The sequence below is a fragment of the Heteronotia binoei genome, chromosome 3 (genome assembly GCF_032191835.1).
Source record: "Heteronotia binoei isolate CCM8104 ecotype False Entrance Well chromosome 3, APGP_CSIRO_Hbin_v1, whole genome shotgun sequence".
NCBI classification, from domain to species: domain Eukaryota; kingdom Metazoa; phylum Chordata; class Lepidosauria; order Squamata; family Gekkonidae; genus Heteronotia; species Heteronotia binoei.
The window spans coordinates 91148779-91173924 of NC_083225.1; the positions used below are offsets into that span (position 1 = coordinate 91148779).

Below are 25146 nucleotides of genomic sequence, written 5' to 3' on the forward strand. Positions count from 1 at the left end.
TCATTTTTTTTTTAAAGTAACTCTCTATCCCCCTTTATAGTAATATAGAGAATTGGCATTATTCTGACAAATTGCCAAAGATGAAATAAGGCTGTCTCTACCCTTCAGTGAAGGTAAAGCATTGGAAGACAAGCATTTGAGCATTCAGTTAACATTTGTTTTTCGGATTGTTTCCCTGTGAGATAAGTAGCTCAATACAGGATCCTGTTTATTTTCCCACTTGAGGTGATCTGAAAAAAGTGGGGAGGGGGATTAAGGTCAGGAAAATGGCAAAAATCTCTTTCCCATTGTCCTCCCCTGACTGCTGTTGAAATTCTTACATTTCTCAGTGACAACTGCAGTTTGGCCTGTAGTTGCCTGCAAGACTGTCTGATCTATTTATTTATTTATAATTTATTTATAATTTAGATTTATAAACTGCCTTTTCTGAGTTCATAGCGCTCAGGGTGATTAACAACAGAAAACTATACAATTGAAATCCATTAGTTAAAAGTAAAATAACTAAAATCAACATCAGATGGCACCAGAACAAGTACAGACTGCCTCACTGCTTTGCAAATAAGCAAGAAAAAGCAGGGTGGGGGAAGGGAATGCCAGATGAGGTAGTGCCTCTTGCTGTCCTCAACCAAAAGCCTAGTGGAACATCTCCACTTTGCAAGCCCTGGGAACTGCATTAGGCCCTGCATGGCATGGATGTTATTTGGAAGAGTTCCATCTGGTCAAGAACAGTCAGATGTCTTTAGGGCTAGGAATTGCCAATAAGTTGTTCTCAATAGATCATTAACTATTCAGGGGACAGAGCTGGTCATCCTGAAGATACGTGAGTCCAAGACTGCTCAAGACCATTCTTCTGTTGGGAGACTGAGAGGTCATCCCATGATCCATTTTTTATTTCTAGCCATTCTTTTTTTTTCTTTATCGACTTCAAGCCCTACCACCACCCATACACTCAAACTACCCAGTTGTTTCACTGGTGAAACTTGTGTTTTGGCTTTTTTTTTTCCTCAGGGAGTTCAGTGAAAGAAATGACTCTTGCAAGTTCTCCAAGGCCAAACAGAGGTAATTTTATTTTCAAGAGGAATTAAACACACCTCGATATTTCACAGTGCCCAATGTAATTATTTTTTCTGCCTGAACATAGGTTGTGTTTGTTCTAGGAACTATTCCTTTAGTTTTACACACACAGGCACAAAGTTTATCTACGCTTGGTTATTTCTATTTTGGATCACAAAAATCAGGAAAACTGTGTGATCTATAGGAAGGACATTTGGAGGAGGGCTGAACAATTATTGCTGCTCTGAACCAAACTAATACCCAGACAGAAAAAATATATATTTTTGTTGCATCAGAGACCAGTTCCACCCATCACCACCTATGGAGTCCACATATCACAGAACTGTATGAACCAGCCCTGAGATATAAAACAATATAAACTGTCTGTCTAGGAAGTCCACTTACTAAAAATCCAGTTCTCTGGTGCTCAAGCTGCAAAAGTAGCTTTTAGTGGCTTATTTGTTTATATATAGAAAAATAGTATCAGGGGTCATTTTGTAGAAAAAGAGGTGCCAGAGCTCATTAGCAAAACTCATTTGCATATGCCACACACCCCTGACATCACCGGAAGGTGTACTAAACTATATCAGCTCAGCATCTACCTTAAAATGCTTCTTGAATTATAATTGCCATAATAAAACCTTACTCCCATCATACTTTTTAAAATGACTTTCTCCTCTGTGGCCATAGTGGCATGATGAAGATTTCCATCTGTTTGCTTTATATGTTTGGGTTATTTTCCAATTTTTTGTGGGGGAAAATATTAGAAAGTTTGTGAAATCTTAGAGTTCAGCAAAATTCTCACAGGGGGTTTGAACATTGGCGCCCTGAAGCAAGTATTGGGCGGGAGGAGAAGAGAAAGAAAGAGCACAATAAAATTTAGAGGTCCCGGAGCGCCTGTGAGCTCCTGCCCAAAATGAGACCTGGATAATATTATTTGTATTATAATCTGCTAAACTAACTATTTTAGTACTCAAAACTAAAACAAACTTTTGAATCTCTCTGGAGCTCATTGTGTCATCTGTGAAGGCTGTCAATGGGGGACAGAGTATGTCAGAGCCTTTATACTTGTGTTATAGGTCACTTTAAATGCAAACTGATGTAAGACTCACATGTCAAAAGTGCCCCCATTCTTCTTTTTTTTAGAAAATCTTGCACATGAAGTAATGCATAAAAAGAGAAATATTGAAGGTGAGAGAGGCATACTTATCATTATTGATGACTCAATTGCTATTAGGAATAATAACTATTCGTCAGTTAAGTATTTAGAAACCCTACTTGGGAGGGGGACACTCCTACGAGAATTAATTGAAGGAAGCAACAGTGGGTAGGGAAAGAGATGTGTTAAGCTTCACCCCTTGTTTATCTGTTCTCAACCACTCCTCCCAAAAGCAGCTTAAACCCAAAAAAACCCTTATTTGTATACATATTTCCCCCCTGTATGTTACAATAATGGAAGACAAAAGGCCCTCCAGATGCACATAAATTGTCCTCAGAAATAACAAATCTTGATTCATATTAAAAAGCAATATTTAATAGATGATAAATGGTTTGGGGGGGATAACATTTTTAATTATGAATCATGTGTCTCCTCTTGAAGATCTATGTAAAAATGGAAGATTACAAAAAATTAAACTAAGATCTACAGAACTGCAGTGATCTTTAAAATTTTCTTGCACATAATAGTGATTATTTGCAATATATGAATAATATATGTGATTTATTTGTAATATATGAACATTTAATAAAATATTTGCTTATTTGTCCCTTTCTTATCCACCCAGGGAAATGCTTGATTGCCCCTTTGGGTCAGTCAACAATTTTTCTCCAGACCAGTTTGCCAGGGATCCTGAAGGGTTTTTTGGCTATCTTCTGGGCATTGGGGTATGGGGGGAGGTATCTGTGAATTTCCTGAATTGTGCAGGGGGTTGACTAGATCCTGGAGGTCCAACTCTATGGTTCTAGGATACCATAATCACAGGAATTGGTGCTATAAACTGAATTAATGTTGTGAAAATATCCTTTATATGATTGCAGTCTCTTGAATCTTGTAGAAATCTGCATTTGCTGTGGAAGTCTTGAGATCCATGCTCAGCATCCTTTGTTTCATGGGGGAATATGTGCTCCTTGCACAGTGAGTAGATGGGCCAGCTTCATATCTTTTGAGTCTCTAGCTCCCTAGTCCTCCACTTATGTATTTGTTTAAAATATTGATATTCTGATTTTCTGTCATAAACTTGTTCCAATTATCCCTATTTTTCATCAGTGCTTAACCTATATAAAAAGCAGGACCGGATCTACATGTTTTTGAGGGGGAGCAAAATTAAAAAATGATGCCCCCTTTTGGGCCATTTTGTCTTATGGTCCCATAGAATACAATGGACTCCATGTCCAATTTGGCGCCCTCCCTCTGTCGGTGCCCGGCACAAGCACCCCCCCTCTGCCCCCCCCTAGATCCGGCCCTAATAAAAAGAGTTGCCAATAGTCAGGCCTGTCTCAATGTCAGCTTCTGCCACAGCACGTGGGAAATATTTTTATTGTTGTCAAGCCTTTAAACAAATTTAGCAAAATTAACAGAGTTCAAAAATGCTGTGTTTAAACAACAAAATGTGATTTTTGTTTGGAGACCAATAATGCAATAAATAAGAAATTATGGACTGGGCAATTAAATTATGCCATGGTCTTGGATACTTAAATTTTGAAGTTAATTGATGGTGTTGTTCTGTATGTATAAAATGTAGTGTTATTCAGGTGTATAAATTGCCATCAAGTTGCTGCCAGCTTATGATGACCTTGTGGGGTTTTCAAGGCAAGAGACATTCAGAGATAGTTTGCCAGTGCCTGTTTTTATCTAGCAACCATGAACTCCCTTGGTGGTCTCATATTCAAGTGCTATCCAGGGCCCACCCGAAAGAAATTTTACTAGCACTATTCCTAATCCAGAGCTTTTAAAACTAATTTTGTGAATGACTTGTTCTAAAGCAACAACACAAAATGTTTTATCTGTTTACAAAATAGGGGTTTTATTTATTTATTTATTTATTTGGAGACCAGTATTTCTATGTTATTAACTAAATATGATTTCCTGGTTTGTTTGCTTGTTTTAAGGAAAGGTTTTTGGAGAGATTTTTTCTGTGTGATAACGATGGATATCAGGCAGACTGTGCAATCTGCTGCTGGGGTGAATCACTAGTAATGTGTGACGATCCAGCATGCATAAGGTAACGGATATCCAATATCCAAAAATACAAATTCTAGACACTACCAAGTTTGACCTCATGAGTGTGGAATATTCATATAAGGCATGAGAGAAGGGCAAGTTTTTGAAAAGTTGGCAATCTAGACCTGGGAGATAAGCTTTGAAGTGTACTAGTTGGTCTTACTACAGAATTCTTAATGTTATTGTGTTGTGGCAGTGTGGAACAGGACCAAACACCATGCTACCACAAGGGGTTGCCAATCTCCAGGTGGGACCTTGAGATCTCCCAGAATTACAACTGATCTCCAGATGAAAGAGATCAGTTTCCCTGGATGAAATTACTGCTGTGGAGGGTAAACTGCATGGAATTCTACCTCACTGAGCTCCTTCCTTCCCCAAACTTGCCTTCCTCAGGTTCCATACCCTAAATCTCCAGGAATTTTCCAACCCAGAGATGGCAATTCTACATATAAATGGCCTTGTAATTTTCCTCAGTTTTGCTTTAGTTGGAGCCTGAAAAGAGAATACTCAGGCAAGGGGGCGTGGGGTGGGGGGGAGGAATGAGAGGAAACTTGTATTGTCTTTTGTGCATTTCTGGTATACCATCCCAAAAAGGAATCTGCATATCTCCCCTATCAGTTTGTCTCCCAAGAGGGAAATATGCACGTTTCAAGTTAGGAGGATGGATACGTTCCTACTGTGGGTATTGCACTTGAAGTTCCACCCCTGTTTGATGTAATGTTTAAGCTATTCCCACATTAAGGTACATTGTGTAACAGTAGAATAATTATTTGCATCTGTTATGAAGTGTTTTTAAAGTGTTAAAGGGAAACAGTTCATACATTCAAAGACTTACATTTTTTTGTTTTTGTTTTTAGGTCTTTCTGCACAAAATGTTTGGATGCACTTGTTGGAAAAGGCATGGCAGAGAACATCAAAAAAACTAGTCAATGGGTTTGTTTCTTGTGTTTGCCACTGGATATACATGGAGTACTGAAGAAGAAGAAGAAATGGCAGGCAGAACTGAAGTTCTTCTATGATCAAGAATCGGTAAGTTGCACTTCTACAGATGCAAGGATTTCTTATCTTTGAATTAACTGAGTAAATTTTGGTATAGGAGGTACAGCTCAAAATAATATTCTGCTTTCTGACAGAGATGCCATTTAGAATGATAAGGCAGAAAAATTCACACACACACACACACACACTCCATGGTTCTAGCAGCAAATAAAATATCCTTTTATGTAAGAATCTTTTGGCAAAGATAAAAAATAAGCTCTGTCTCCACCAGAGGGCAGCAAAGTTCATCCAGCAAAATGACACTTCCACATGGTCATTTACAAAAATGATACTTATAACATGCTAGGCTTCCTTGGTGTCAAACTACTGGATATTTATGATCAGGATCCCTGATGCTTCCATTAAATAAAACATTTATGAAGAAAGGCTGATCCAAATCAGGGCTAAGGCACAAGGGGAGAGGGGATTTTCCTTATTTGAATTGTCCTACCACAGTCTGTCTGTCTTTCTTTCTTTCTTTCTTTCTTTCTTTCTTTCTTTCTTTCTTTCTTTCTTTCTTTCTTTCTTTCTTTCTTTCTTTCTTTCTTTCTTCCTTCCTTCCTTCCTTCCTTCCTTCCTTCCTTCCTTCCTTCCTTCCTTCCTTCCTAGAACTGCTTATATGGCTACTGCCTTAAGCAGCTGTCCCAGTTCCTATTTGTCCCATGAAGTGAAAGGACATAAGGATGCACCCAGATGTTCCTTCACAGGGAAACAGCAGTGTGGGGAGGGGTGACTAAGATCTGGGGGAAGGCTTCCACAAAACTGAGGCTTCCATCCAGATTCTCCTCCATACAAATCTGCGTTTAGTATTTTAACAAATCACAGACAGTTTCATCATGCATCAGTCACCAGGAATCCTGCACACCCAATGACCAGGGAGAATTAAAGCTCATTATACCAAAAAAAATAGTAGTTGCTTCACTGTATTTAGTTTTGCATGATGTAGGTAAAGGTTTGAGAGGTCAGGACAAAATGCCTGTCTTAATCATACCCCTGTCATCACCTCTTTCCTAAAGACCCTTCAAGGGGATTAACAGAGACCTGGGAAGTGTCCAGTGTGATGGGGGGAAAGGCTTCTAGAGTTCATCAATGTGGGATAAGGTACTATTAAAAACCAGCATCTTCATAATTACTACAGTTAATAGTGTCCAAATTTGACAAACAGTATGCATTATGTAAAATATGCCTTTTTTCCAATTGTGTCAGTATCTCTGGATATACCAGCCTTTGTCGCCATGGGAAAGAAAACCAATTAATGTGCTCTCCCTTTTTGATAATATTACTCAGGGTAAGTGTAACTGGGAAATTGAGCTTGCATGCTTTGATAAATTTCACCTTCCATGCTAGTCTGTGACTTGGCTCACTTGATGGATCATCCAGAGCTATTTATATAGCAGAGGCCCTTTCTGTAGAGCATCTGCAGTGCCATGCTTTGGTCTGGATTCCATGATGCTATGTGGGAGGGGCAAATAGGAGAGTAGATGTTTCAGTTCTGATTCCTTTTGGACAAATGGAGGGAGATTGTGTTGCAAGCTGGTTTTGATTAATTAAAACATACAATGACAATAATATATTTGACTAGCAAAGAAAAATATCTTCTTTTCTACAGAAGTTTCATGTTTTAAGTGTCCTATTGGAATTTAAATCCTGTGCTGGGGGATTGGAGTCCCCAAAATCGGGGGGGGGGGGGAATCCCACCCCCAGCAGGAGGTTTTGAACCCTACTCAAACTTTAAATAAATGCTTAACTCTTGTATTGAAATAAATGGAACTCAAAATGCTTCACTTGTGATTATACTCTTCCTTATATAAGATTATTAAAACTTCATAATTCATAAATTTTAAGATTTTTTTTAAATCTTGGAATTAAAGAACAGTTTAGAAAAGTGAGACAAACAGATGCCAGGCCAAAGAGAAATAGCCAGGTTTGAGCATCAAATAAAACTAATCCTTCTCTGACAGCATCTTTATGTATTTAGATTGTGAGGGCAATCTTAAACAGGTCTGCTCAGGAGGCCCATTTTAATTAATGGAGTTTACTCCCAATAAAGTGTTCTTAGGGGTCAGCCTGTATCTTCAAAGCACACCAGATTAACATTTTAGCCCAAACATTCTGCGGTACATTAAGTCATGTGGCTATCATGCCGCTTAAACTCTCTGGGGGTATCCCAATCACTATGAATAATGAACACACTTGATGTCCTTTCAGGACTCAAGAAGCATTATTTTCAGAGCCTGCCATTAAAAACAGGAAATTTTGCTCAATCAGTGCTAATTAGTTGACTAGCCATTCCACAGAAGTCTGAGGAATAATAGCTTCATGTGAACTTGTTCATGATGATGATCTTCAGTACTGAGTAGCCTTCCCATCAATTCCCAGAAGAAACTGGAGCCGCGGGGGGACTTTTAAGATAGGCAATCTCTTGGCAACCCCTGTTTATTGCAAGAATATCTTGGGAAGTCTATTCAGTGATGACAACTCATGTGCCAACGATAATTATTCAACAGACATGTTCTCACAGAACTGCTGTACTTGGCTATGACTGCAATGCTATATTTTTTTGTTTTCATTCTCTAGAGCTAAAATGCATTGGGTTTCTGGGGAAAAGTAAGGACAGTGGGAGAGTAAAGTATCTGAATGATCTCACAGATGTGCTGAGGACTCATGTAAGTACATGTTACTAAATCAAGTTTTCTCTGACTTGTATTTTCTAAGTATGTTATATTAAATAATTTTTGTGCTCCTAATAAAACATTCTGGTTACTGGAGGGAAATCAAATTTGCCTCCAATCAAAGAATGGCTCTTAAAATACATGAGTGCAGGGTTGTTGTTTTTTTTAATAAATTCAGGGTAGATAGAGACAAATTCCTTAATTCTTGGCTAGATTGGGGGAGGGGGGAACCAATAGATACTAGCCATTGTCTAGTACAAGGTTACCCAAGGTTAAATCCACTGGCTTCAATGGACTTTTAAGGGTACTTGTTTCTGTGCTGGAGTGCATGAAAATAAGTCTGTGGCCATTTAGGTAACATAATTACTAGTGAAATATTTAATGGGTTTGAAATACTCACTGAAGTCAGTGGTCATTATCTCACAGAATTATATGCACTTAAACCTTATTTATTTTAATGACACAGAAAATGTGGATAACTGTGGTCTGCAGTCAGTACTTTTTTCATTACTTTAATTGTTCTGTGGATCAGCATGATAAACAATAATCTCACTGGAAACTCTGGTATTAATGAAAAAATTATTTAGGAGGATGCTTGGAGATCTCTTTGCATGGCTTTTAAATCATATTTTTATCTTTCCTTTCCCCCTTTTAAAGAGCTTACAGCAACATACATGGTTCTTCCTTCCCCTTTTTATCCTTACAACCAACCTGAGAGATCATTTGCGATTGAGACGTGTGAATAGCCAAAAACTACCCAGGCAGCCTCATGGGCAAGTAGGGATAGGTCTCCTCATTCATATCACACAGTGTCTTTTCTAGGCACACCTTACTAACAACTAAGTCCTAACAACTAAAATTCTGGAAGCAAGGAAAGATTTAGTTGCAAGTAATTTAAATCCAATTGATTTGATCTATTGTGCTCAGCATGTTTTGCTACATTGTGCTCTTGATATTGTGTTGTTTGCACATATTTGACAGGTGATGCAACATAAAGCTTCAGTGAAACTTTCTTGTGAGGTGTTTGCATATGAACTGGCTCCAGTCACTCACAACTAGTAAATCTTTAGAAGGGCTAGAAAAACTGATGACTGGGAAAACTACTTTTTTAAAAAAGTCATCCTGGTTCCAGGGAAGATTGGAACATTCAGTGCCAACCCAGACCTAAGCCTCATAGGCATTGTGCAATATAAGCAAACCATTTTAAAATGTACAGGGATTTGGGTGGGTACCAACGAGCAATATTTAACTATCTGCTGAAGAAGGGAAATGATCAAAAAGGTGTGGATTGCAGTAAAACAGATTTGCTCTGAAAAATATGCAATAAATACATGAATATATCAGAACTGGGGCAAGCTATTTGAGATGAAGGGAGGTGTCTATATAGTCCTCTCCCTGGATATTTTAAAGGAAGAGAGTTAAGTACTTTAAGTAACATACAGCCAAGTTACATGATGTTAGTGGCTGCTGACAATTGCTTAGTCACATGAGTTTTCACAAAAAACTGATATTGAGTTAGCTAGAAAAGTTAGTGACAGCATGATAGCTAGTCAGCAAGTTCAGTTTTATTTGATGATAAGGAAGTGGTAGAAGTTCTGTTGCTAATCTGAATGTAAATTAAACAAACTTCATGAAAAATCACAGCACAAATGGTGCTCTTCCTCCATCTATATACTGAAACTGCTTTGTGATTATTATTATTTTTAGATAGAGGAATGGGGCCCATTTGATGTCATATTTGGCTCTACACCAGCACTTGCAAACTCATATGAACATCCAACTGGTAATGTATACAATATAATTTCATACACGAAATTGCTAGTTCACAGATTTTTAGCCTCCAGCTAACACATTTTTGTCTTAGCTCAGGAAGGATGACTCCAGAGCACAATAATTTATGCAGTAGCTCACAACTTTAATGCCAGTAGCTCACAAAGTAGAATTTTTGCTCACAAGACTCTGCGGCTTAGAGGGAACATTGTTTACAATGTTTATAGTATTATTATCATGCTGATATAAAGCAGGTTAAACAAACATTCCAGTCTTAGATTCAAATGGGTAGCCACATTGGTCTAAAGCAAAAGAACAAAGTTTGAGTCCACTGGTACCTTTAAGACCAACAAAGTTTAATTCTGGTACACTCAGAATTAAATGTTATTGGTCTTAAAGGTGCCACTGGATTCAAACTCCAGTCCTAAATATAGTTGTATGTTCCCACTTCCCTGAGCATTACAAAGGCCCTGGGGGCATTGTAACTCATTTCCTTTCACACTAGAGCAGGGGTGTCAAACATATGTCCTGTGGAACAGAACTGGCCTCTTTGGGGAGGAAATGAGGGGGAAAGAGAGAGGCAGAGGGAGAGAGAGAGATGGAATCCCATGGCACCTTTAATACAACAAAGTTTTATTTCAGGTATAAGCGTCCATGTGCAAGCACACTTCTTCAGAGGGAGGGAGGGAGGTAGGATATATATATATATACAGAGAGAGAGAGAGAGATCCCTCTTCTAGTTCTAACAGATGGTGTGTGTTTGAAGAAACCTAACAGCACAGCTTGCAATCTTTATTAGTGGAAGGGAGCAAGTGTCCAGTAGCACCATAACTAACAAAATTTGTGGTAGGACATGAGCTTTCAAGAGTCACTGTTCACTTCTTCAGATACAGCTAGAATGTGATTCCTCTAGCATTTTATCTTGGAGAGTGATTTCAGATGCCAAATAACAATAGCAGGCTTTAGAAATTAGAGAAGAAACCTAAGTCTCAATTCAGTCCAGGAAGATGTATTGTCTTGACCTTCATTATCGGTTGCAATTCAGCAGTTTTTCTTTCTGATCTCCCTTTGCAATTCCTTTGCAAGAGAACTGCTACTCTTAGGTCAGCAACTGAATGTCCTGGAAGGTTAAAACGTTCCCCTACTGGTTTTTGAATTTTGTGGTTTCTAATAGCAGTAGAAAGAGTAAGAGTCCAGTAGCACCTTATAGACCAGGGTTGTCAAACTCATTTGTTACGAGGGCCAGATCTGCCATAAATGGGACTTTGTGGGGTTGGGCCATGTGTGTCATAAAATGTAATGCCGGGTAGCAGAGATATATGTATAAAGGATACAGACGAACACAATTAATTATTTTATTTAAAATACAAATATACTTAAAACTCTTGCAATATTTTGTTTAAAATGGAAAGGTGGGGGAACAGTTAGATTTGACAATGCAATTTTTATTTAACCTTTAAGGCCCTGAAAGGCCAGGGACCAACATACCTGCAGGACCACCTCTCCCCATATATACCCTGAAGGGCCAAGCATTGGGTTGCCAGATCCAACTCAGTATCTGGGGACTTTGGGGCTGGAGCCAGGACCAAGGGTGTGACAAGTATGACTGAACTCTGAAGGGAGTTCTGGCCATCACATTTTAAATGCCTTCCTTCCATCTGGAAATAATGGACAGCACCTGCCTTTGGAGCTTCTAGAATTGGACCCCCTGGTCCAATCTTTTTGAAACTTGGGGGCTGTTTTGAGGAGAGGCACGAAATGCTATACTGAAAATTTGGTGCCTCTACCTAAAAAAACAGCCCCCCTAGAGCCCCAGATACTCATGGATTGATTCTACATTATACTCTATGAGAATTGGTCTCCATAGATATAATGGAGTGCCCAGCAGATATCCCCCCCCCATTTTCTGATAACCCCTGAAGCAGGGGGAGGACCTGCCCCCAACTGGGGATTGGAAATCCTAGCCAGTCAATGCCAACTGGTAGTCTCTGGCCCAAAAGACATCTGGTTAGCCACCACTAGGGCCAGGGCCTTTTCAGCTCTGGCATCAATCTGGTGGAATTAGTTCCCCATGGAGATCAGATCCCTGTGGAATCTCTTGCAGTTTTGCAGGGCCTGCAAGATGGAACTCTTCTGCCAGATGTTTTGGTGAAGCCCTTTGCTTGGGGGGGGGGGGGTAATGTCTGCCTGATCTGATTTGCCTCTCCTGCTGTAATGCTGTATGTTGTATGCTGGCCCAGACTGCTCTTATATTGTTTATCACGTTAAGCGCCTGAAATTTAATTATTAGTAGGCTTGAACAGACATAAGGACCTAGCCATCTGATTTTACTGTCATTATAGTTTAAGTTGTAAATCATCTTACTGATGATTTTTTTATGGTTTTAATGAAGGTCATCATGGGGATGTATATGGCCTAGGACCTGCCTACCTTAGGGACCGTCTCTCCCCATATGTTCCCCAGAGAGTGCTGAGATCAAGTTCTCAAAACCTGCTTGCAATCCCCGGGCCAAAGGAGGCCTGACTTAAGTCGACCAGAGACAGGGCCTTTTCAATCACAGCTCCTTGCTGGTGGAACCAGCTACTGGAAGAGGTAAGGGCCCTGCAGGACCTTGGGCAGTTCCGCAGGGCCTGTAAGACATTCCTCTTCCGGTTGGCATACAACTGATTGGTACTTGAAAATTTCGAATAGAAGGCTGTAGTATGGTACTTTGGTAAATGGCTTTGTTTTACTGTTTTTACTGGTTTATTGCTTAAATGTTGTAAATTGATGTATTTTAAAACTTAATCCTATGTTAGAACTTTGGTGTTGTGAGCCACCCTGAGCCACTTTGGTGGGAAGGGCGGGATATAAACTAAATAAAATGAAAATGAAATGAAATATGTTCTTATGCCATTACCTACCCTGAGCCTGCCTTTGTGTGATGTGTGAGATATAAATTCCAAAATTAAATTACATTAATATAAAACATAAAGGAAAAAGCACAAGAATCACAGTGAAAATAAAAATATAAACTAAAAATATAAAATGCTCTGAGCCTAGGAAAGCATAAAATGGCTGGGTATTGCAAACTTCTCTCCCCTCACCCCGGTTTATTCAGAGTGGCAATGGCTATCCAGTGTAATATCCTCCTTTGACTGTGGGTTCCCAGGTTAGAGTACTCACTAGGCACCAGTTCTCAGATCCATTCAGCGGAGACAAGCTGACTCAAAGCATCAACCCTTTATTTGCAAAGAGACCACTCCAGCAAGCAACAGCTTCAACTGGCCATACAAATGCTAGAAAGTGAATGAGTTATGCTAATGAGCTCTGCCACATATTTTTCTACAAAATGACCCCTGAGCAGCACAGACAAAGTTGCAAGGGAAATGTGGAATGGATTTTCCATTAAGGCCTCTGCACCCAGATAGACTACTTCCTTAATGGAAAATCCATTCCACATTTTCTTTGCAGCTTTGCAAGTTCTGAGGAGCTTCCTGCGGAAGCAGGCAAAGCAGAAGCAGCTGGGAATTTCAGCAGCCTCAGAGCTTCAAAGGGTGTGAACAGGAGGGGGGGTAGGGGGCAGAAAAGATCCATGGGCCTGATTAAAGCCCTGGGTGGGCTGGTTGCAGCCCATGGGCCATAAGTTTGACACCCCTGTTATAGACTAACAAAATTTGTGGTAGGATATGAGCTTTTGTGAGTCAATGCTCACTTCTTCAAATTTATTTCCATTTATTCTTTGCAACCTCCTAGACTGAATCCTCCTGGACCAAATTGATACTTAGCCTTCCTGTCTGATTACCAAGGCTGATATCTCACACCTACTACCCCTCCGCATATCACACCTAATACAATCAAAGCTGCTACTGGCATTTGGCATCTGAAATCATCTTTATAAAGTATATGGTCCGACAAAGTGAAATTTATGTCAGATCCATCTCTCGTAACAAATGAGTTTGACACCTATGCACTACAGAATTGTTTGCTTTAGTGACAAACAGGGCTTTTTTTGTAGCAGGAACTCCTTTGCATATTAGGTCATACCCCCCTGACGTAGCCAATCCTTTGAGAGCTTACAGGGCTCTTAGTACAGGCCCCTGGCTACATCAGGAGGGTATGGCTTAATATGCAAAGGAGTTCCTGCTACAAAAAAAACCTCGGTGACAAATATAACCCAAATGTAAGCTTATGGGCATAACTGCACCAGATCCCTAGAGAACAATTTGGATGATTGCCCAAAACCACATTACCAGTTTCAGCTACCGTAACTCCTGTTTTGTCTCCAGTCCTTCAAAACCACATAACCTTGTTTCTTTCTTACATAAATACCTGCTCCTTTTGCTTGGAGAAACGTTGACTGTGGGGTGATATGATAGAACTTTACAAGATTATGCATGGGATGGAGAAAGCAGAGAAAGAAATACTTTTTTCCCTTTCTCACAATACGAGAACTCATGGACATTCAATGAAATTGTTGAGCAGTTGGGTTAGAACTGATAAAAGGAAGTAGTTTTTCACCCAAAGGGTGATTAACATGTGGAATTCACTGCCACAGGAGGTGGTGATGGCTACAAGCATAGACAGCTTCAAGAGGGGATTGGAGAAGCATATGGAGCAGAAGTCCATCAGTGGCTATTAGCCACAGCTTATTGTTGGAACTCTCTGTCTGGGGCAGTGATGTTCTGTATTCTTGTGCTTGGCGAGGGGCCAGTGGAAGGGCTTCTAGCCCCACTGGTGGACCTCTTGATGGCACTTGGGTTTTTTTTTTTTTGAAGGGCCACTGTGTGGTGCAGTGTTGGACTGGATGGGCCATTGGCTTCTCTTATGTTCTTATGCCACCTCCCCTCAGCTAGAGTGGTATCACCTTAGTCAAGCATTAAGGGATGTATCATTCATCCATGGATCCCCTCCAGCAATCAAGTGACAATTTCCTAACCATTAGCTGCCACCATTGTTAGCCAACCAGTTACATTGACCTTTTGATCCTTGGCAACTGTTCTCAACAAAGGAAAACTGCTTTGGAGGGGGGCTGTTTTGAAGGGGGAAAATTGTTTGTTGGTTGGTTTTTGTTTTTTAAAAGAAAAAAAAATATTTTCAAATATCATTTTCAGAGACTATCTTCATCTGGTTTATTTCCCTCTCTAGCCTGGTACCTTTACCAGTACATTCGTATTCTTCAATATAGTAGACCCCCAGAAAGAAGCAGGCCTTTTTTCTGGATTTTTCTTGATAATTTGGTCCTGGAAGAAGAAACCAGGGATGCAGCCTGTCGGTTTTTAAAGGTAAATAGCAATACAAGTTGTTTTCAGGATTGTTACTGAGTAGATTGTTTCCTTTTTTCTGTCTGATTTTTCGTAGTGTAGTTTCCTGGTGCTACAAACTGACAGGGGATGTCACTACCAATATAAACACTTACCACTTCCACAATTTGTACATTTCATTTCATTTCATTTTTGGATTTATACCTCGCCCTATCCTGCAAGCAAGCTCAAAGCAGCTTACAACAATAAAAACAAACATTGAGATTAAAACAACATTGTAAAACAGTTTCTATAAAATCAAAGCAGCATATTCAGCAAAACAGTATTTCAAAAACATAGGCAGCAAACGTACAACAACATGTAGGCAATGACTGTCAATACTACACAAGCACCATGATTGTAAGATACTGGGGGGAAGTGATGACATTCAAAAGGATGCTCGCTGGTTCAGTTAAAAGATGTAACAGAGATGCTGAAATGGGTTTTGTTGTTGTTGTTCAGTCGCACAGTCGATTCCGACTGTGCAGTTTGGTGTAGTGGTTAAGTGTGCGGACTCTTATCTGGGAGAACCGGGTTTGATTCCCCACTCCTCCACTTGCACCTGCTAGCATGGCCTTGGGTCAGCCATAGCTCTGGCAGAGGTTGTCCTTGAAAGGGCAGCTGCTGTGAGAGCCCTCTCCAGCCCCACCCACCTCACAGGGTGTCTGTTGTGGGGGAGGAAGGTAAAAAAGATTGTGAGCCGCTCTGAGACTCTTCGGAGTGGAGGGCGGGATACAAATCCAATATCTTCTTCTTCTTCTTTGCAACCCCATGGACCAAGTCACACCAGTCCCTCCTGTCTTCCACCATCCTCCGAAGTCTGCTCAAATTTGTGTTAGTTACATCAATAATGCTGTCCAGCCATCTCATCTTTTGCCATCCCCTTCTTCTTTTGCCTTGTCTTCCCCGCATCAGGATCTTCTCCAGTGAGTGCTCCCTTCTCATTTGGTGACCAAAGTATTTGAGCTTCAGCTCATATAAAAGTAAATAAAAGTAAAATGGGTTTTACTGAGCTGCAATTTGAACAAACCAACAGTTTCAGCTCACATGGATCTTCTCCTATAAATACAGAGCAGAGGATGTGGTAAAATGGCTGTCACCTATTTATATCTCAAATGTCATAGATTCCTAGGTGAGGACTCATTTTGGAAATTATTTTTTCCCCATTTCTACCCTATTAGAAAGGATTCTTCAAGGTAGCTTCTGAGCATTTGCAGATTGCAATTTATTCATTATTTTTCTAAAGCTGCAAATTTTACACCTTGGGTAAAAAAATGGTCAAGGTTACCTGTGAAGTAATAGTTTCCCATGGGGAGGGCATCATCCTGATTGGGGCTAGCATGCTTTTTCAAGAAGATTTTCTCATGTTTATGTTTTGACATAATTTGGTTACTGATTTGAGAGTACAGCAACCGCTGTGTGGATTCTGTCTGAAGATTAGTCTGTGTGTTAACCACATATAATCTGTGTGTTAACCACATATTAGTCTGTTAATTAGTCTGTGTGTTAACCACATATAATCTTGAAGTCACTTCTACCAATACATTGTAACATCTCACTCTTGTTACCATGTGACACCTCACTCTATTGTTCCCTCACTAGCCTCCAAACTTTGGATAGGATATCTGGTGCTGGCAACAGAATTTGCCATATGACAAAGTCATGTTGTAACCACAGCAAGACTGGGAAGCGGAAATTCATAACGGGGAAGTGACCAGAAATGATTGAGTGGACCAGCCCTGCACATAATTTACACACACCAAAAAACAGCCCTGTTCTCAGAAAGCAATTGCCACAGAAATATTTCTAATTAGTCTTCCGTAGCATTCAAAACCATGAATCTTAACTGGTTCAGTTATTAAACATTTCACTGTACCTCTTCTGTGCTCATCAGCATGTACCCATACACCATCTTCTCACATGGCCCATTAGTACAGGAGTTGAATAAGCCAGAATTTTCCCAGTGCTAAAACTGTGAAAGCATATTGTGCAAGGTGCAGAGCAGGGGTGTCAAACTCATTTGTTATGAGGGCCGGATTTGACATAAATGAGACATTGTTGAGCCAGGCCATGTGTGCCATAAAATGTAATGCCAAGTGGCAGACATATGAACTTTATAAAGGGCACAATTAAAGTTTTTTTTACTTAAAATAAAACATGCTTCAAACATTGGCATGTTTGCAATATTTTGTTTTACAGTCTCTGATAAATGTCACCTCTTGCTATGAATTATTGCATCAAAAACTACAGACAATGGCCCTTTTCACACTTACTAGTGGAAACCGGAAGGGAGCCGGTATTGTGCTGGCCTGGAGTAATCCAGGACCAGGATGGGAGTTTTCAGACACATGTTTTTTTCCCGGGTAGGGTTCTGTGATTGAAGAGAGCCATATCACACTATTCCGCTTTTATCTTGCTTTCATGAGCGTTGGCTGTTTTCGTGCCTTTTTTTGCCTGCCGGCGCACAATCTCCAGCTTTTCTTTTTTTGGGAACTTTGGGCTAAGATCGCTATAGCGCACTAGCGATGTTTCAAAACAGCATCCCCATAGGATTGGATACACAGTTCAAGTGGGAAGAGAGTTTACAATACCTGGCAATCTGAACATGGTCTGGGGCTCCCCCCCGCCAATATTTATACCTGCTGCGGCTTGGCACAAGTCAGTTTCCAGCCAATAGCCTGTGAGCATGGATGGGTGCACATCAGGCTGGGTTAGCAACATCTGTCTCACCAATCACTGTTGGTCTGTTCTCCTGCCAAAACCTGCTGCCCTGTGGGCAACCCCTCTCCAGGTGGCAACAGCCCCCCCCCCAATAAATGTGCCTCAGAGTCACCTACAAACCAATCACATTCCTGTGACTCCTGTGTGGGCATGTACGTGATAGCAACAGGTGACAGACCAATGCCTGGTGCCCTGATCTCCCGCTTGAACAGTGTATCCAATGGGGCACTTGTTACAAAGTGTCAACCGCAGCGATCTCAGGCATCTCAATGGAGCCCAGGCATCCCTATGGCGGTGCTGTTTTGAAACATCACTATAGCACTATAGCGCTATAGCGATCTTAACCCGACATTCCAAAAAAACCCCAAAACTACTGGAGATTGCATGCCGGCAGGCAAAAAAGGGTGCGAAAACAGCATTCCCAGAATCACTACGGGACATTTCACACAGCATCCCATAGCAATTTTAACCCGGAGGGAGGGGTTAAAAACTGAAAGAAGCTCCTCTTTGTTATAATGACTCAGGCATGCCTCACTACCAGGACAGCCGTGGGACTGTGTGAAAAGGTAACAGCATTCCGGTAGCAGCCAGTTACTGAATCGGGTCTGTCTGAAATGCCAGCAGAAACCCATTACTGTTCAGTAACTGACCAGCTGCCATACTGGAATACTTAGGCTGTGTGGAAAAGCTCAATGTCTGTGCTGTACCAATCCTGAACATTCAGGTGTTGTTCAGGTATGCACATCTGTAAGTTGCAAACCTACTTTTGATTTATTGACATTCATTACAGAGATCTTATGGTCAATGCTTTGAGCCTAAGACCCAGAGGAAAACATGAAGCAGCTGGGCATTGTGAGCTTTTGTACAGAAGCTGCTTCATGTGCTAGTCAAGAACATGTGAAGGCACCATGGCACAGACTGAGGGCTATATGCTTGTCTCCAAAACTATAGTCTTCCCCAGAAAAATAAACTATAATTCCTATGCATCAGTACAAGAACAGAGAGACAGCTATGTACAGTGCTCAGTATCAGCCTACTTACTATCTGGAAAGTCTAAGTTCAAGATCACCAATCAAAGGGAAATGTGAAAGAAAAATCAAGGGAAATTTGCTGAGTAAGCCTGGGCTGCACACACAATCTCAGCCTAATGTTGGCTTGTTATTGCTCTTCTAAATAGTTCACATGCTTTCCTATTGAGAAAGACTGGAGGGCATGAATACAATGAAAAAGAAGAGGGGAACCCAGTTGTACCCATAACAAGTTCAATAAAACTCACTCTCTGTGTAGCAAGGCAAAAAGCTCATATTCAATAAAACATGGCTAGCCTTAAAAGTGCTTTCTTTGTATCTCTCATGACGGTGGGGACTGGGCAAAGGAAGCTGAAGCTCTTTCCTTCCTTCCCCAAGGGACAAGGAGAGGGAGGAGCTTTAACCATTTAAAGGAAGGGAGGCTCAGTTCAGGAGCTCCCTCCTCCTCCCTTTGGGAAAAGGGAGGGAGAAGAGGGAAAGAGCAGGGAGAGGCTGCTTTGCTTATCTGGGGAGAAACACAAAACGGCGATCAGACAAAGCAGGCAAGGGAGAATGAAACAGACAACAGTCAGTTGCTGGAGGGCCTGATTGGAACTCTCTGGGGGATTGATTCAGCCCATGGGCCATATGTTTGACACCACTGGTCATGTGGCTACTGTCCCCATGCACAGAGTTCATGATTGGGACAGAAGAAGGAACAGCATAAACAAAAGCTGCCAGTACTGGATCTACACCAACCCAATCCCCATGAACATACTCTGGACATACTTCCTATGAACAACACACTAGGTATGTAACACTACATAGGGCAGGGGTGGCCAAATTGCAGCTCAGGAGCCACATGTGGCTCTTTCACACATATTGTGTTGCTCTCAAAGCCTCCATCATCCAGTTGGCCAGTTTGGAGAAGGCATTTCTCTTTAAATCACTTATCCAAGCCAAGCCAGCCAGCAACTTGGATAATGCATTTAAAGTTGCTTTCTTTCTACCTCTCCCTCCCTTAATCTATATTCCTGCTTGCCTGCCTGCCTGCCTTGTGGCTCTTAAATGTCTGACATTCATGTCTTGCAACTCTCAAACATCTAACTTATTCTATGTGGCTCTTATGTTAAGCAAGTTTGGCCACCTTTGACATAGAGCATATTAGTCTTTCTTCATTTTGGCGAGCATGTGTTCTATTCTTGGTTTATCAAAATGCTTCAGTCTAGCACACAGAAATAGTAAGAGCCAGGCCACATATTCAGTGGGAACTCACAGGAGTGCAGCTCCTGAACCTTTCTGCTAGTTCCACCGCCTTCTTCTGAGAGTTCCACCTCCTTGTCCATTGAATAGTAGGTGCAGCTGCATAACAATCGCTGGATGAGCTCCACCACCTATTTTTCTACAAAATGACCCCTGGTAAGAGCAAATTGCAGAGTCTGTGCACTCCTAACTTTTCTGGGAAATGTTTTTACCATTTATATTGTACACTATTAGCATTGTAGTGATATATCATTTTGACTGCTGAAGCATACATATGCTTTTGTTCCTTTAAAAGACTGAAGCAGTAGTAAGGTACAAGCTGGATAAAACCACCGTCAACAATGTGATACACATATGGAGCAACATTCCATCAGTCAACAGGTAAAATAGACTGTTTCGCAGGACTATTCTGAAAAAAAATATAATCTCTCTAGAGCTCCCCTCCCCCCAAGGCTATTTTATATAAATCAAAGGGAGACTCCAGGGTGACAGTGCTGAGCTGCCTTCCACTCAGCAATGATTGCCTGTGGTTTCCCTTTGCCACTGCAGCTGCCCGTTCAGAGTTGTTGCAGTAGGGCTTCCAGGCCCAGGGCTTTCCTCAGTTCCCCTGCTCTGTTGCCCCACAGCTGCCATTTCCTCTCTCATGCCACAGGGAGCCTTTGAAGATTATTTAAATCAATGGGATTAGAAGGGCATGATTCTGTTTAGGATTGCACTGTCAGGAGTGATCAGTCAGTGAATTCACAATATTGCATACGTGTAATAGAAAATGTGATGGGGCAATAAAGAATGTGCATAGCCAATTTTAAAAAATACTCTTCTGTGGCTGCCTTATTTCTAGACAAAAAGGCTCTTTGTCATTAACATCTGCCTCATGAGCGACTGATAAACAGGTGAATTCTTTTCCAGCCTGGAAATGATCTTATTGTCACTGAACACAAAAGTTCCCCATAAGCTATAGTGCAATGTGCTTACCATTTAGCTAAGAAATTATGCTATCAGGCTGGAAATTGTGCTGGTCCAAAGCAGTCAGAGTGGATACAGACAGTGCATCTCCAGTCCCATTTTCCCACTAGCTTTTTCACTTGCTCTTCTTTTCTACCTCTTGTAAAAAGCAAGATCCTAATTTTCCCTTGCATCAAGTTGGGGAGAAGGGTTTGTGAAGAGGCCAATGGAGAAAAGGTCCAGAGCTTTTTCCCCCACAGTTCCCCTGTACTTCCCTTGTGCTTTCTCACACTGCTTTAGCAAATAAACTATTCTAGAGTGTTCATTCGGGAGCAAAGGTGGCATGGTAGAGCCTGATCTTGTCAGATCTCCAAAGGTCAGTATTTGGAAGGGAAACCAACAAGGAAGACTCTAAGGAGGAAAGCAGTTGCAAACCGCCTCTGCTTCTCACTTGCCTTGAAAGCCCCTTGCCTGGAATCCCGTTGCATTGTGCAGGGAGTTGGACTAGATGACCTTGGAGGTCCCTTCCAACTCTATAATTCTAGGGTCACCATACAACATCTGTGACTTGACTGCACTTTACACACATACATAGCATTTATTCACTACAATCCATACTTAATTCCTCACCAAAAAAAAGTACAAACGAACTTTTACAAACTCCACACCTCACAACACAAGCTAGACTTTGAAAATATTTGAACCAGAAGGTGCCATCTTTTAAAAAATTCCTGTGCATTTGCAGCAGCCTGACACACAGAAAAGCCAATGTGAGGTAGTGGTAGGGTTGCCAGACACCTTGTTTGGCCCCAGTCTTTGGGGCTCCAATCTGACAGCCTGAAGCTAGCCAGTGTAGGAAACCCCACCCCCAAACAGAGACGTCATTGTGCAATGTCCCTGATGCAATGATGTCACTCAGAAGTGCCGCCATCACACTGCCAATGTTGTGTGGGTTTTGGGCAAACTCTAGGGTTGTGTAGTGAAAAACCCATGGAGTTTTTTCCAAAACCTTGAGCATCGTGCATGACGTCATTACACCCTGCACACAGAAGAGACCAGGACCAGAATCCCCCTGCTGGCAGCAAGGTAGGACCTGACAACCCTAGGTAGTGGTTAGAGTTTCATACCAATCTGCGAGACTCAGATTGGAATCCCCACTCTGCCTCTGACATGGAAGCTTGCTGGGTGACTTTGGGCCAGTCACACTCTCAGCCTAAACTACCTCACAGGTAGGCTTCCCAAATCCCCCGCCTGGGCGGGGGACCCCCGATTTGGAGCCTCCTCCTCCCCCCGCTCGACAAAAATCCAGAAAGCGGAGGGAATGGCAGCCCTTCCCATGCAGCCTAGATCCCAGCAGCTTCTCCTCTTCCCTTCCCACCGATCCCTGATGCTTCTCCTCCTCCCTTCCCTTCCCACCTTGGATCGCAGCAGTTTCTCCTTGCCCCTCCCCTTCCCACCAGCTCCATCGCAGCAGCCGGAGCTTTCCCAGGCTGCTTCCTACCCCGCCCCAAAGGACCATGTGCTTTTGCACCTCCAGAGGTGGTGAAAGGCTTCAACTTTCTGTGTCTGTGTCTGTGTCTTTGTTACTGTGAAGAAGCTGGCTGGTGAGTAGAGAGCCAATCCCCTACATCAGATTTGCGAGAAGGGGGTGGTGTGTGGAGGAGAGGGAAATGTCGTCATTATTCCCTATGTGAAATATTTCTCATAGGGTATAATGGGGAATTGATCTGGAGGTTTTGGGGGCTCTGGGGGAGCTATTTTTTGAGATAGAGGCACCAAATTTTCAGTATAGTATCTAGTGCCTCTCCCCAAAATACCCTCCAAGTTTCAAAACGATTGGACCAGGGGGTCCAGTTCTATGAGCCCCAAAAGAAGGTGCCCCTATCCTTCATTATTTCCTATGGAAGAAAGACATTTAAAAAGGTGTACTGTCCCTTTAAATGTGATGACCAGAACTCCCTTGGAGTTCAATTATGCTTCTCACACCCTTGTTCCTGGCTCCGCCCCCAATGTCTCCTGGCTCCACCCCCAAAGTCCCCAGATATTTCTTGAATTGGACTTGACAACCCTACTCACAGGGGTGCTGGAGGATAAAATGGAGAAGAGGAAAAAGATGTATGGAGTTTTGGGAACCCAGTAGAAAGGCAGGATATAAGTGAAATAATTTCATTTACTAGGTGAATTTTCTACCATTGATCTCCAGCTGTTTGATTTCTGTGTATTGGACTATAATTGAAAGCATAGGAGCAGGGCCAGCTTTACATTGTAGCAATAAGGGTTTTTCTGGGGCAACAGTATTTGGAAGGGAGACCAAGAAAATGTCTTGTTTGGTGATCTTACTCTTGCTTCACTGTAATCCTAAACCTAACAGTGCAACAAAGTTAAGATTTGTATTGCAAGTAATACTTAGAACACCTTACCTATGAATGCTTGATTTCTGTGTTCTGGCTAAGGCCATAAAAAGAAATGGGAAACCCCATTGTGAAATTGAATCTGATCTGACTAATTTTTCACTCACTTTACAGAACTGGGAGATACAAAGGCCAATTTTACTTATTTTTTCCCCAAACACCCATAGGCCTTCTTTGGTTACGGGGTCTAATTATAGAAGAGATAGTTCATACATGTAAGGCTGCCAAGTGCATGGAGGAAAAAAACCCTGTCCCTTTAATAGAGTTTTAGAAGTGTGGAAATTGGCAGCTGGAGCCTTACATCACCTGGTAAATAACATTTCTTTAAGCTTCTCTTAAAGAGACAGGACAATTATTTTTTTGTTTTGTTCAAGCAGTTGGCAATCTTAATATATAGACATAACTTTATTTGTATATACTTGGTGATTAAATATGTAAAACAAGTCCACTGAAAACTTGTGTTTGAGGTGATATGAAACCACTGGTAGCCCATGCAGACATGCAACCATCAAGTGAATCGAGTGACAAATGTGTACACTCGAAAGGTCACTCAAATGAAATGAATTCAGTAGTTTCATCTAATTGCTTATCAGTCTAATTACTTCAGTAGTTTCATGTAATCATTTATTATTACTTGTATCTAATCTTACTTGCATTTAATTGATCACCTGGTACAAGTGTTTTACATGCATGAACACTGCAATCTACATAAGGAAAAAATATCACACAATACTTTAAATCCATGGGGAGGATGTTGTCTGCATCTGCTGTAATCTATGAACTGGCCCTGAGAGGTGTCCCTCCCCCCATATCATTCCAGAAGTGTGATGTGTGTGTGAGTGGTAAATTACAATATAGTAGTACTGTATCAATATAGTAGTACAATATAGTAGTACTGAATTTTTTATTCCATAAACTGTCAATTCATAACCATGTGCGATGCTATATAAAATGGGTCAAAGGGCAGAGAGAACAGGGTAGAAGAAACATGGCTTTCACATCAAGGCTGTGAACAAATTCTAGTCATCAACCTTTCTCCTGACAGAAATTTCATGCTTTTAATGGACAGGTCGTGCCCAGAAATGTAGTGATGGTGAAAATTATTTGAGAGATGTCTGCCTATCACGCAGGTCTTAAATTACAGTCCTTTGCCTAGGTGTAATGGCCCTGTGAGACATAACATTTCTCACTGCAAGGGAAGGAATACTGAGGTGAGGAAGTAAATAGCTTGCAATAAAAATATGGGTATTAAGGGAAAGGCAGATATCCAGGCATATGTTTGAATATTTACATGAATGTTGTGTTTTTATTTCCTCTCTAGCAAATATTCTGGAGCATCCTTGTACATGGATTTATTTAAACTGGCAAAGGACATACGTAGAAAAAGAATTTTTTCAGAGCGGCCAGCCACTCTAATTAAGGACTTTTTTGTTCCTTTGAAAGAATACTTTAGGACTTTTTAATAAGAAATTCTTTCCACTTTAAGCAAAACTGAAAGCAAGGCTGCGAACTTTTCAGTGTTTTGCTATACCTGTGCCTTTAATAGGCTTAACGCAGAGGCACCAGCAGATGATGATGCTCTGCATGCAAAGAAAAACTTCTCTGTCCATCAGGTGACTTTTAGAGGCACAAGAGGAGGTTCTTTCCCCTAACTTAAAAATATTTTTAGATAGTTGATTGTTTTGTTTTTTGCACCAGACAGATATACAAATTCTGTGCTTTCATTTTTGATGTTATATTCCTTTTGTCTCTTTTTCATATTAG

General features: G+C 41.1%; 1 protein-coding gene across 1 annotated transcript; it reads left to right on the plus strand.

The window, feature by feature from the left end:
* The first annotated feature begins 1012 nt into the window (after positions 1-1012).
* Positions 1013-24850, plus strand: DNMT3L (DNA methyltransferase 3 like). Its single transcript, XM_060235125.1, has 11 exons — positions 1013-1059; positions 2200-2244; positions 3108-3187; positions 4162-4274; positions 5131-5302; positions 6518-6599; positions 7889-7977; positions 9691-9766; positions 14881-15017; positions 20322-20407; positions 24704-24850. The coding sequence occupies exons 1-11, from the start codon at positions 1026-1028 to the stop codon at positions 24843-24845; spliced, it is 1056 nt and encodes a 351-aa protein (XP_060091108.1). The 5' UTR covers positions 1013-1025; the 3' UTR covers positions 24846-24850.
* Positions 24851-25146: the final 296 nt, after the last annotated feature.